Here is a 13,900-nt window from a genome sequence, read left to right as displayed (position 1 = left end):
TTACAGGCCCAGCGCCCAAAGGGCGCGAGGCGGATATGGATCTCGGTCGATGACATCCAGGGTGAGACAGCTGTCGCTGGAACAAGAACACCCACCGCCCGACACAAAGGCCCAAGACCGGAAACCGTACTATGAGGACGAGGAAGACGATGAGGTTTATGTGGTATCCTACGTCAGCAGGATATCCACTCGGAAGAGGCCACCACCCATGTGCACGATCTCCGTGGAAGGTTCGGAGATCAGGGCGCTGATCGACACCGGAGCCTCCGTGAATGTCATGGACTCTGACCAATATGAACAAATGTCGCCAAAACCAACATTGGCCCCGACGAACGCTCGGATCTACACATATGGAGGCACCGAACCCATGCCGCTACGCGGCGTCATCAGCACCACCATTCGTAATGGAGAGTACACAACCGAGGCCCGGTTCCATGTAACTGAAGGAAGGAAAGGGACCCTACTCAGCTGCAACACAGCGGAAGACCTTGGGCTGGTCTTCTTCGCCAACCAAGTACACCAATCACACGCTGACTCCATACTAGGGGACTTCCCTGCGCTATTCAGCGGCCTCGGAAAGCTCAAAGATAAGAAGATCAAACTACACATAGACACCACCATCCGTCCCGTCTCTCTGCGTCACCGAAGAGTGCCGTTCAACCTCCGCGCTCAGGTCGAAGAGGAGCTGAAGAAGCTCGAGGACCTCGATGTCATTGAGAAGGTGTCGGGACCGACTCCGTGGGTGTCTCCCCTGGTGGTTGCCCCGAAGCCCAAGCAGCCGGGTGCCATCAGGCTGTGCGTCGACATGAGGCTGCCAAACACTGCCGTGAAAAGGGAGCGCCACATCACGCCCACCATGGACGACATCGTCGCCGACCTCAACGGGGCGAAGTGGTTCTCCAAACTTGATCTCAACGCAGGTTACCACCAGTTGGAACTTGACCCGAGCAGCCGATACATCACAACGTTTTCCACACATGTCGGGCTCCGGAGATACAAGAGGTTAAGTTTTGGAGTGTCATCGGCGGCTGAAGTGTTTCAGAATGCAATAAAGGAAGTTCTGTCCGGGCTGAGTGGGGTCATCAACCTGAGCGACGACATTCTGATCTACTCGAACACGCTGGAGGAACACCATGCACATCTGAGGGCCACCTTACAGAGGTTGCAGGAACATGGACTAACCCTCCACAGGGAAAAGTGTTCGTTCTACCAAGAAGCGGTGGATTTCTTTGGTTACCGATTCACACGCGAAGGACTTCGAGTTGACCCAAAGAAGGCGGAAGCCATCCAGAATGCCAGCACGCCCAGAAACCCCACCGAGGTGAGAAGCTTCCTCGGGATGGCGACGTACTGTGGCCGATTTATACCTAACTTGGCCGACTTGGCCGAGCCCCTCCGCGCACTCACTAGACAGGAACATGAATGGGAATGGACTGGCGCGGCAAACCAAGCCTTCCAGGAAATCAAGGCGAACCTTCTGGACAAGGCCACGATGGCTTACTTCCAGCCGCGCAGGAAGACCGAATTGGTCGTGGACGCCAGCCCCGTAGGTCTCGGCGCCGTTCTACTGCAGGAATATGGCCAAAACGACTGGAAACCTGTCGCCTATGCGAGCAAGGCTCTCACGGACACTGAAACGCGATATGCTCAAATCGAGCGAGAGGCGCTAGCCATCAAGTGGGCCTGCCAACACTTCCACTTGTATCTCTGTGGCCAACCCATCACCATCGTGACCGACCACAAGCCACTCCTGCCCCTGTTCGCCGGGTCCTCCAGGCTTGCCCCACCGCGGATTGAACGATGGGCCGTACAGCTACAAGGCTATAATTTCACCCTGGTCTTCCGGCCCGGCGCCCACAATCCAGCGGACTATCTGTCCAGGCATCCGGATGTCACCAGAAAAGCGATCCCACTGGCGGATAGCCTGTTGGTGGAAGAATTCGTCCACATGGTGTCCGTAGCTGCCTGCCCGGAGACCCTCACCCTGCAAGAGATGGGACGAGCTACCGCTGAAGATGAGACGCTGACCCGCGTCAAGACTGCCCTGGACACTGGAAGCTGGATGAGATTTCTGGAAGGGGCTCAAGGACTTCGTCCGGAGGTTAGCCACGCCCGACAACAGCTGTGGCAGATCCGCCATGAATTGAGCGTCGGTGACGCAGGCGTTATACTGAGAGGGCATCTCATTGTGGTACCGGCGAGCCTCCAACAACAGACCCTCGTGATTGCTCACACGGGCCACCAAGGAACCGCCAAAACAAAAGCCAGACTACGCAGCAAAGTGTGGTTCCCGGCCATGGATCGCATGGTGGATGAGATGGTGCGCTCGTGCCACGCCTGCACCATCACGGGGTCGGATCCGGCCCCAGCCCCAGTCATCACGGAAGAAGCGGCGACAGCGCCCTGGACCCAACTGAGCATAGACTTTGGGAGTTTCCCGGATGGCCGCCACACGCTGGTCGTCGTGGATTCCTTTTCAAAATTCCCCGTCGTGGAGCTGCTCTCCTCCACAGCATTTGGACCGGTCAAGAAAGCTTTGGACCACGTCTTTGCCACTATGGGACTTCCGGAGGAGGTAAAGTCGGACAACGGGCCACCTTTCCAAGGGCGAGAGTTCCAAACATACCTGGAGAGCCTAGGGATAAAACACCGCAAGATCACACCGTTGTGGCCGCAAGCAAACGGCGAAGTGGAGAGGCTCATGCGGACTCTCAACAGGGCGCTCCGCATCGCCGTCAACGATGGCAGAGATCCGGAAGCTGCGTTGGATCAATTTCTGAGTGCATACCGACAGACCCCGCATAGCACCACTCACTGCGCACCGGCGCATGTCCTGTTCAAAAGAGCACCAAGAGGCAACATCCCTGCGTCCTCTACCTGGACCCCGGAAGAGAGGGATAGTGATGCCATCCAGGCAAGGAGAACAATCACGAACCAGAAAGCAAGCGAAAAGAGACACGCCAGAAACCCAGGGCTGCGAGAAGGAGACGTCGTGGTAGTACAAGATCGGCACCCTGGGTGGAAATTCAGGACCCCGTTCGAACCAGAGAGATGGGTCGTGGAGAGGATTCACGGAACAATGGTGACGGCCCGCCTCGGCCACCAGACCGTCACCCGGAATGTATCTTGTTTCAAACGAATAGGAGTGCCGGATGGCACTCCCCAGGAAGCCGATGAAACCACCGATGTCGGCGCAGATGGTCCGGATGACGGAGGACCAGGGGCCCAAAACTCCGTGCCCCTCTCGAGCTGCGATCAGCCAGGAGAAGACCGCCGTCACCTTGGGGTACCCCGTAGTGAAACAACTGGGGACACTTCTTCTTCCCGAGACGAAACAACAGCCCCGGCCGGGGCTGCTGAGTCTCCCGCCCGGACCAACCACAGATATCATCTGCGGCCCAATCCTGGGCCAAGCCAAAGACTTCGAGACTTTCTGTGCACTTCCCCTTAGCCATCATGTGGGGATAGTTACATGTGAACTAAACTGAAGGAGGGATGTAGAGAGCCACCCGGCCTCTCACATACAATGTTACCACACACACACACGCACGCCTTCACCCTCGGGACGGGCACGCCCCGAGGTATATATAAAAAGCGCGGAAGACCGCTCGGGGTCTTTCCGGCATACCAGGCTATCACTGTGTGTGTGTCTCATTTGTGCAAGCAGCGCTGCGTGCGAGGCCCTGACCTCGCCCACCACACAGAGTACCTGCACTTCTATCTTTCCATTTCAAGCACTGTTCATCGTCTTCTTTTTAGCTTCATCCTGAGGTAGAACAGACACACGCTGTTCTGTGGTGGAATGCGGCAGAGCTCAGTAGCTATGTACAAGGAAAAACAACTTCACACCTGCACTGGGACATTGTCTGGCTTCTGCCAGCCACACCAGTGTTTTTCTCCCTTCTACGTTTTTTTTATTTTCTTGAGACACATATAGTCTGCACATGTTGCTTCGGTGTGGATTGGGAGATGGGGCGAACGCCGCACACCCTCTGAAGTAACAGCTAGGTTGACATCCTATTCTGTGCTCTCCTGATTGCACGATAATGTCACAGAGGGCCGCCATTTTGTACCCGAGCGCCTCTTAATGGAAATGTGTCCAATACGCTGGGAAATAGCATCCAGCACTACTTGTAAGAGATGTTTTGGTGGCAGAGACTTAGTACTGGAAGGGCCTGGAGTGTGGATCATAGACGTCCAGGGTTATTGATTTATCAGGTTCCTGCACAAGTCTAAACCGCTGTACCGAAATATGGAAAAGACTTGAAGGCTTTTCATTTGTCATAAGTAGAATTTTAGTTCAATAAATGGAGAATTTTTAAGATAAACTGAAAGCCCTTGAAATGGTTCCCTTCCTAATGGGGTGAAAGGCATTGTATTAAGACCGAACTGTGATGAATAGTGAGAGCAAATTTTCTCCGGGCAGCCCACGGGCACTTACCTCCTAAATAGTGAGTCATTGCGGAGGTTTAGAGCAAATTGTAGCGGTCTACACCCAGGGCCTGCCTGCTTGCGCCCTTTTCATACCATATTTCCTGTCTCCGGTGAAAGCACGGCAGATGGAGCTAATTAGGCTGCAAAAAGTGGAAAAAACAAATCGAACGACAGAAAAAAGGCAGCACTTGAAGAAGATGTGGCATCTGCGGTGTTGCTTTTGACATGATCCAGCAAGTGCCAGTTTTGTGAGGATGTGTAGCAGCTGTAATTTGTGTTCCCTTTGAAAACTAATTAGCAGGATATTCCAAGAAACATCACTCATGTAAGGAAAGCTAAATACATTGTATTGTGTGATGCTGCACGTGCTTCTGGGAAACAACAAACAAGATTATACAATTGTATATGTTCCGACCGTTTGCGCCAGTTGTCAGATTACCTTATGGCGCCCACTGAGTTTTGCCATGATCTCCTTACGAATGCCTCTCTAGGCCCAACCAACATCCTGGAGGCAAGTCCCTAGAAGGTGGTGAGATAGCTCCTAGGTTCTAGCTGGCCTGCAGTTATCAGCTGGTACCCGCAGGGCATTGGCATGAAGGCAGCAAGCTGACTGAGGCATTTATGCTTCACATGCTGATAAACTGATGGGCGCCCGACTTGAGTATGAGAGACTAACTTTTCTTAAAACGCAGGATGCCATTTGGGAACGTGCTTTATAACTGGCCAACATTGATGGGAACCTTACTGGATTCACGTGCTCCTTATTCATGTGAACTTTATTGGAATCATTGTACACATTTTTTGGATCAATGTACTCATGCTGAGGACGGAATGCTATTAACCTATGTAATAGTACTCAATATGTACATTTCAGAATGACAAGAGGCTGACGTCGCCTACCCAGAGTTTAAAGGTGTGGCCAGAAGATCAGAGCAGATGTCAGCAGTGAGGTTTTAACCCCTTGGGTGCTGGTGACGGAACCACTCCGTCACCAGCCTCGGACGGGCTGTGCTAATGACGGAGTGGTTCCGTCATGGCCCGGCCGCCATGCCTGCGCTGCAGCGATATCGCGCCTGCGCTGAGCGTTCCATTGAGAGACGGGGCCGTGACGGAACCACTCCATCACAAGCACAGCGCGTCCGAGGCTCGTGACGGAGTGTTTCCGTCACAAGCAAGGCAGCGCCGCGCGGCCCCCTCCCCCCGAGCGCTGCGGCGGAATTACCGCCGCAGCCAAGGGGTTAAGTTAGAGTCATCATGCCATCTGGATCACCAGGTTTATCCTGGCTTTCTTTCTTCTATTGCTTCATGGTGTAGTTTATGGATGTTTTTCATTTCATTTTTTGACTCCACAGCTCCTAGCGGAGCACACCATCTACATGTCTCCTTAACTGCCACTTCCTTCCCAAGTTGATGTTGGTGACTCCAGTCCGCTCCGCATTTTCTAGGCTGTTTCCATATGCTTCCTGTGCTCCTTCTGCGTGTCTGATGTGCGCACAATTTAATTGTCACACGGAAACCATTGCTCAATGCAATTTGGTGTGAATGAAGAGGGATCATGGATGGCCAGGTGGAGACATATTTCAGAGAGGATTCACAATAGACAAGAAGCAGATGTGAAAGAAGGAAGGAGTAAGTTATGACGTCACACAGATAAGTATGGCTAAATAGCAGTGCAACTCTTCTTGTTGGGATATCTATTTGAGGAAAATCCTATTACACTTACTTGCACTTTCATATAACTGAGAAAGCACCCCTCTATTAGGAATGAGGGCTCCCAAAATAGCCAAGAACTCCTGCCTGGACCCAAGTGATGCTAGCTGGCATTTCTGCACTTCCCTGATGCCAGCTCTCCAAAGCTCCTCCATTGTCTGCCATTCCTGGCTCATGCTGCGGTCTTCTTGCACAGTAACCATTGTTCAAAATGTTTTGACAACTAGTTGACTCTGGTTGTACGGCTGACCCTTCAAGGGGGTGCCATGAACTGCTAGAGGAAGAAACCCGAAGCCCTGTGGATAGATTGTGGAAATTAAAGTACACCTTCTTTGTGGCAGTTCTGGCAGTTGGCCCAAAGGCTAGTGCTGGTGCCATGGTACCACAGCCTTAGTTAAATAGGGATATATTTTTGCTGGGAATGATGTAAGGAGCATGTCACCACACTCCGTTATTGTGTGCTGTTTTTTTGCTTTGCTCGCCCTAAGTTGGCAGGGTATGCCCAGACGTGGGTCCCTTGCTCACTCTGCCACTGTATTCCAGCAAGCCTGGCTGATGACGGCTGATTAGCCAGAAACCGGACCCAGGATGCTTTTTTCCGGTCCCGGGAAAACATGGCTTGGCAGTTCGGGCTGGACTGTTCCCATGAGGGTCAGACTGATTTGCATATGGCCATGTCTGAACTGGGGTGGTGGAGTGAGCTTAAGAATGATGATAGATTAAACCCAGATCAGTTGACCCTGGCTGAGTACTTGCAATGTTCAACACTCCATCCATCATCCCCTTTGGTTTTGCTTTTTCTTTAAACTGCCATATCATCTCCCTTCAAAGCCTTATCACGACAGCACCACCAGCGTTTCCAACTGACCCGCCTACTGCTCTTAGGTAGTAGTGTACATTACGCCTGGGGATGATTATTGTGGTGAAAAGGGTCCAGCCCCTACACTTTTCGTCCATCTAATTGTACCTGCTGCTAGCACTACATTCACCACAATTCTTGGACCCTCCCCAATAATCATACCAACTGCTCCTGGACAATATCCCTTCACCCACCCTGCCAGTGGCAAATGGAATATCCTCACAGCTCGTTTGCCTGCACTAAAAAGCACAAAGATAGACTGGCACTGGCAACATCTCAACAAATCTGAACTGTTATGTGTGCCTATGATACAGCATTTGCTAGAAGGTGCCTGCAGCGTCACATTTGTATCGAAAGGAAAATCTGATGGGGTTATGCAAATTTTGACCTACCATGATCGAATTATGCACAAGCCAGGCACAACACCACACTACCAAGTATCCCTATGGGCATACCTAGTCAATGACAACCCTGCAAGCTCTCTTCATCCAGACACACACTGTAGCTGGAAATGAAAAAGGTGAGCAGCCTTCTTCTGAAGCCATAAATTTGCTCCCTAATAAAACCTATCTGGTGGGAAAATTAGGGTATTTTGAATACGATCCAAATGATAACCTTTCAGCCAAAATATTGCACACTTTTAACAGTACTGCACTTTCCTAAGCTGTGTGCCTTACTAGTGGTGAAAACACATGCTCACACTTTGGTACAGTCTCACCCAAACATGTTTCTAGCACATTTCACTGGTGATATCATGTCTGTCTCCCATTAATACTACTTTCACAGAACAAGCCTTCTATGCATATATCAAGCTTTGCCAACTCAATAGCAACATATTTCCTTCCCTCGCTTCCTTCGTTTTCCCAGTCTCATGAAATGTGTTCCCCGGTTCTTCTTTTCCAGAATCTGACTACCATTTCCTACTTCTTTCATCCTTACACACTCCTTCTTTCCCTGGATTCTTCCTTGTATTTGCCCTTCCCTCTTTCTAGCCTTTTGGCCATTTTTACTCCACTTATCTTTGCTTCCATCACTCTTACGTTATTCAGAGTCGTCAGTCCACCCTCCCTTACTCTTTATTAGTTGCTCTTTTCAGTTCCTCCCTTCTTCGACTCCCCTTTCTATCTCCTTCTCTCCCTCTATAGACTTTCACTCCTCCCTTTTAGTTCTGTCCCAATTTTCCTCTCCCCAACTCTGCCTTGCCCCTTCCCCTCTACCATCTCGCCTTCCAAATTTTCAGTCTCTCGTTGTATCACAACTCTCTCCCCCCTCGTTTAATCCCTCCCATTCTTTTTTCTCCACCCTTCTTTCTAAATATTCTGCCTTCTTTCTAAAGATCCTTTCACCTCTACTCTCTGTTTCTCTCTCACAAAATCATTTGCTATTTCATCACAGCGTATAACCTCTTTTTCCACTCTTTCTTGGTCTATTTCACGAATTCTCTCTCTCTCTCGTTCCCTTCTCTTTTTGAAACGCAAGAACAACAACATTGTGGTGGGGTCACCAGGGCTTTCAGTGGAAGCTTTTTCAATATTATATACAAACCATAGTTGCTGCTTTTTTATCTCATGTAACTAACAACCATTGACAAAGCCAATAGTCCTGACTTGTTGTATGTATGATGTTACTGTTATATCACATATCTGGATGCAATGACAGAAACAGCAAAATACAAGTCGGCGCGGCACACTATGCTAAGCACAGATTTTTAGCTTACCTGGTTTTAAGCCACGCCCTTAATTACATTGGCCACGCCCCCTTGAGAGCCCCCCCAAGTTTTTTCTACCCACTTAACGCCCTGCTCTTCCTTTCCTTCTCCTCCTCCTCCTCTCTCTCATGCTATCTGGCTCACTCATACGCACTTTCCTTACTGTCCTTCGCTCTGTATATCTATTGCCGCTGTCTAGTTTTCACTCAGGTGTTTGCTGCCTGATTCTCTTTCAGTCTTACACCCCTTTCCTGCCTCCCTTTGATCCCAGTCACTTCCGCTATGGCTTTCCCTGCTCTCCATCCTGCTGCTGTGTCAGCCCCCTCCCCGAGGCTCCCGCTCCCGCGCTTTCTCCATTTCTCAAGCCTCCCTGCAGAGGACTACTAGGAAACATTCTGAAAACCACATCCTGACATGACTGCAATTCGAAAACTCGGAGAAAAGCCGTCGACTCTGTGGCCTGTCTGTTTATTTGAGGATTCTTTATAAATAAAGTAAAGGGCGGCGGTAGGAAATCAGCTTTCTATTCTGCCGCCAGGCTGGGGTCCCTGATATAATAGTAATAATACCATCGAGCCGGAGGGGGGCCGAGGGTGGCCGAGGGTGAAGTGTTTGCCTAGGAGCTCCTAAAATAGGCCCTGGCTAAAGGGCTGAGACCATTCCTTTCGGCCTATTGCCGATGGCTCCCGACACACTCCCATTGTAGCTAATCTTATTGTTAGATTTGATATATTTCCGTGTGCCATTCGAGGGCAGTCATCGTGCTATGACGTCGTCTGGAGGAAGAAGGTAAATAGGCCATGGAGAAGCGTCATTGGAGGATTGCTAGTACTGGAACATGCATGCCAATATTTTATGCGAGGAAAGAGGGAGATTTAAAATAAAAATGTATTGGGGGAATGTATTTTCCCCTATTGAAGCAAAGGCCATTTCAGGCGGGAGACAGCCAATGTGAAGCCATTTTTGGCTTTAAACAGCAGCACCCTCCGGCCTGAATCAGGTCTTTTGACATGCATGGGACTGGTTCACTGAGATTTGAGTGCAGGACGGATAAAAAACATTGCCGTTGCTTCCAAAGGGGCAGTTACTGCTGGCATAGATTGCGACTGGGCAATTAATACAAGCTACAATGGCATGAGGTTGATAATACTACTGGAAACCCAACGATTTAAGATCAAGGTGGAGCAAGGAATATTTGGTAGACCCTAACGGGTCATTAACATTGGCATGGGTCCAATTCTGAAAATGAATAATCTCATAGCTCCTGAAGAAGGTTAGTGACTCCTAGCGTAGATTTCACGTCAGCATTCATTTCTGCTATATATTATGATGAGGGCATTAATAGTTGCACAGATCGTTAACCATCGTAGATCCCTCCAGCACTAGTAGAAACTGAGTGGGCTAGTAACACCAAACATGTACATGCAATGGATAAGAAAACTAAGAAATAATTTCCAGCACCCAAACTACTCCTTTCAAAGTCATAGGACTCACCATCCTCTCCCCTATACTATCTCTCAAAGACATGACTCCATATTTGGTTTCCATAAAATATAATAAGAATTTTCCGCAGTTTGCGCCTTATATGATGACTCCAGGCACTATAAGCTTTAACGCGTTTCCTAGTTTACAGGTTTCATCTTGTGTCATAGCACTCCAACCCCACACACACAAACCTTTCAAGGACTGCTCCCATTGTCCATACAGCAGATTTCTATGACATGCCAGGGTATCGTAAATAAATGTCACTTCCTATTCCTTTCTTGTCTTTTTACAGTGATCTCTGCATGTATTTCTGTCGGTCAATATGTTGTTGAAAGAGATGCAATGTTATACCAACGAGTTGCAAGGTAGGTCAGTAGCATTAGAGTCTCAAATCAGAGAGCTTCAACTTATTTCCCTTGTCTGCGATGGTTCCATCCTCGACATCAGCCATTTTGCCTTTAACCTGACCTCTCCATAACTTCCTTCCCTCGAACCATTCTCCCTCCACCCATACCTCTTTCCTGAACTCCTGGCTTTTTGGAGACCCCACCTAGTGACTTTAGAAAAATCCCAACTTGAAGATCTTTGGCGTCTGATGTTTGCAGTGACCTTGAGTTCCGCCTGGAGGTCTGAGTACCTTTGTCAATTGGTGATCACTTGACGTGTTCAGTTCACAATAAGTAAGACCCCCCCTTCCTTCATCACACCACAACCAACCTTCAGTGTTGAGTAGGTTGCATTCACTTCCTGCCGGCACGGGTGCAGGCGCTGGCGCCACAGGAAGACATTGTGTGGGTTAACCATCCAGTGTCCTAGTGCAATTGGTGGGCTGCTGGGAAAATTACACTGCTGCAAATCAAATCAGGGTAGAAAACTGCTGCCAGGAGCGCGTGAGCAAGAGAAGCAGGAGGCAGGTGACGGGCAGCGCCAACGGCAGGGAAATTAGCCTGGAGTTTAATTCATTGTTTCCAAAAGAGCAGTTAATGGATTATGACAAATGTCCTGCCGCTTTCCCTCAGCACTGTGTTAAACTGCAAATGAAAAGTCAATTTTTCCTAAATGGATTTTAAACGACCTTCTAGTGATGGTCTCGTTTGGAGAAAAGCTATTGGAATCTTCACTTTTTTCTAGTTGTCTGTCCAGGGGGCATCAATTATTAAAGTTCTGCTATGTTATTCGCTCTTTTTCAGCTATTTCTGCATTTATTTGTATGGATATATACATCCCAATATGCAAAGCTCCCATCCACATACATTGACATTAAAAGTCCTTTACATGGACATGGATATTTTACTTTTCTTACTCCAGTTCTAGCACTTTGGTAAGAGAACTGGGCAGAGGTCATGATGGTCTTGTAAGACATAATGTCGATGTAAATGAGTTGCCTGTGTTAAAGCACGCTTTGCCCATTAGTGGGTCTGCATCCAGTGGCTGCTACAGCTATAAAAAATAGGCGCCAAACTCACCATAATTATTGCTCCCCCCGGGTGTGGCGCTTCTCTTCCCATATCAGCATATTAGGCTGGACTGGACACAGGAGAGCTACCTCTGGGTAGCTGTAGATCTTTCGGTAGCTCACGAGCTGCTCATTGGAGAAGCCTGGTATAGAATCATTGATTAATTAACCACCGAAGGGCAGGATTATGAAGCCCAAGTGAATCTAAAGAATATAACAGATACCATACTGCGAAACCAATGTTAAAAGCATGGAACATTCTCTTACAGTTTGTTACTGTTCATATATAATTGAAATACAACATAAATGAAATACAACATTCTTAACTGCAGGTATACTCGGGTCGTATTGTGATTTTTTTCAATAAAGTACTTGTTTATAACGTATTCCCTTAAGGGCCTTACGCTTCTAGTTAGAGAAGCAGTGGCTGGTCTATATATATATATATATATATGCATGTATGTGAGAATTGACTACCCTGGGACTATACCATCAGCATTCACATATATTCTATAAGCTCTAAAGGTCTCATCACAAAAATTATGTATTGTGCCAAAGAACACTCAAGATCACACTAACGGATTGCCCATGATGTACAGCAGATCAGATCTGAAGCTGTTTTGATGGCATACTGGCTGCACACTCATTTTTAAAACTAAGATGCTAAGGATAGGATCTTCAAATTTATTGTTTTTAAAAATATATAGTTGTTTCTTTTTCTTGTTTGATACAAAGTATATTCTTCTACAAGAACAGAAAACATATTAAATGTGCACCATTCAAATACATTAAATAAAAGGTTTTATACTCGACTAAAACATGTATCTTTCAATTTTATGCTGTAGCTGTTTGGATTTTTGATTTCTGCTATAACTTGAATATTGAATGCTCACTTTTCATTCTCTTCATATGTTCTCTTCCAGCAGTCGAATACACTGATGTCCTTCCGGATTCCTTCCCTTCAGCCCCGGCTGAGTCCCTTCCCCACTTCTTATTGGAGCCAGAGGATGCATACATCGTGAAGAACAAGCCAGTAGAGTTGATCTGCAAAGCTAACCCAGCCACCCAGATCTACTTCAAGTGCAACGGGGAGTGGGTTAACCAAAATGACCACATAACCAAAGAGAGCCTGGATGAGGTGACAGGTAAGATGAAATGCAATGTCGCGTTGATTCATCTATTGTTGGCCACCAATGGCGGGTGCATAACTCAGTTACTCCCTCTTGTTAAGTCATGGGGAATTGTTTAAGTTCATTAGAATATTGAAATGGTGAGGGCTCCACAGAGGAACAATAGGTCTTGGGTTCCAGCTTTCCAACGTGTACCTTTCTGTTTGTCACTGTTTAGTTTAAAACAGTCTACTCTCAGTGGCTTGAATGTTCTAAAAACATTGTAACCCTTCTCCCTCAGGCTGCACAGACCATCAAAGGCCAGTGCCTTTGTCTATAGCGCTGCCCTATACTTGGGTAGAGAACCTTAAACAGAAGGTTTAGCACTCAGAAGCATGCTATAAGGCTGTCGTAAGGCCTAGATGGAGCTCTCAAGATGATTGGAGCACAGCCACGGTCCTTGCAGGTAACAGCAGTGGGGTGGTGGGGCCGGGTTGGGGGGATTTCAAGGGACGATGAAGAGGGAAAATGTATTATTTATTTAATCCCCCCCCCTGCATTGTCCCTCGAAATCCCCCCACCCTGCCCCACCACCCCACCGCTGTTACCTGCACAGACCGCGGCTGTTGGAACATCAGGACATGTGGAAGTTCAAGGGGGAGTTTCAGTGAGGGGAACCAATCAATCTTTTCCTGAATGTCAGTCTATTGACTTTAAGTTGATGGAAAAGTTGAGGTTTTAGCTTATTCTGGTACAGGTGGACTGGTTTTGTCACTGGTGGGATAGTCTTGGAGTGTCATTCTCACCCACATTCTCTGGATTGTAATGCACAGCTTCTTTTGCATTAACATTTATGATGCCCTTTGAATGTAGTCGGCAGCAGAGATTAGAAGTTATTGTTTCTCTGTTTTTTTTAAATTAAATTTGAATGCATAGCTGGGCAGGGCCTGATCTATGTACATTATTTAATGTGAGGTAGAGTATTTAAAGCAGCTGGATTGTGATGCATCTCCACTGCGCTATTTCAGCGGCAAACCTCTTAGCAAGGGCAAGTTATACCAGAAAATATATTTTCTACTTGAAGCACTGATTACTGACATTGTTTTTTGTAAAACAAAGAGTGAATCCTGGAAGCCCCA

At 48.0% G+C, this 13,900-nt stretch overlaps 1 protein-coding gene across 1 annotated transcript in view; it reads left to right on the top strand.

Annotated features, from left to right (window-relative positions):
* The window catches only part of UNC5B (unc-5 netrin receptor B), a 388,353-nt gene that overhangs the window by 259,366 nt on the left and 115,087 nt on the right, over positions 1 to 13,900 (top strand). The window contains exon 2 of the mRNA XM_078643253.1: positions 12,576 to 12,797. Within this exon, the coding sequence (XP_078499379.1) occupies positions 12,576 to 12,797 (222 nt within the window). The remainder of the gene's footprint in view (positions 1 to 12,575; positions 12,798 to 13,900) is intronic.

This window comes from Lissotriton helveticus, chromosome 5_1, assembly GCF_964261635.1.
Source record: "Lissotriton helveticus chromosome 5_1, aLisHel1.1, whole genome shotgun sequence".
In the NCBI taxonomy this organism is placed as follows: domain Eukaryota; kingdom Metazoa; phylum Chordata; class Amphibia; order Caudata; family Salamandridae; genus Lissotriton; species Lissotriton helveticus.
Note: the sequence above shows the minus strand (reverse complement) of the source record. Positions and strands in the feature narration are given on the sequence as shown.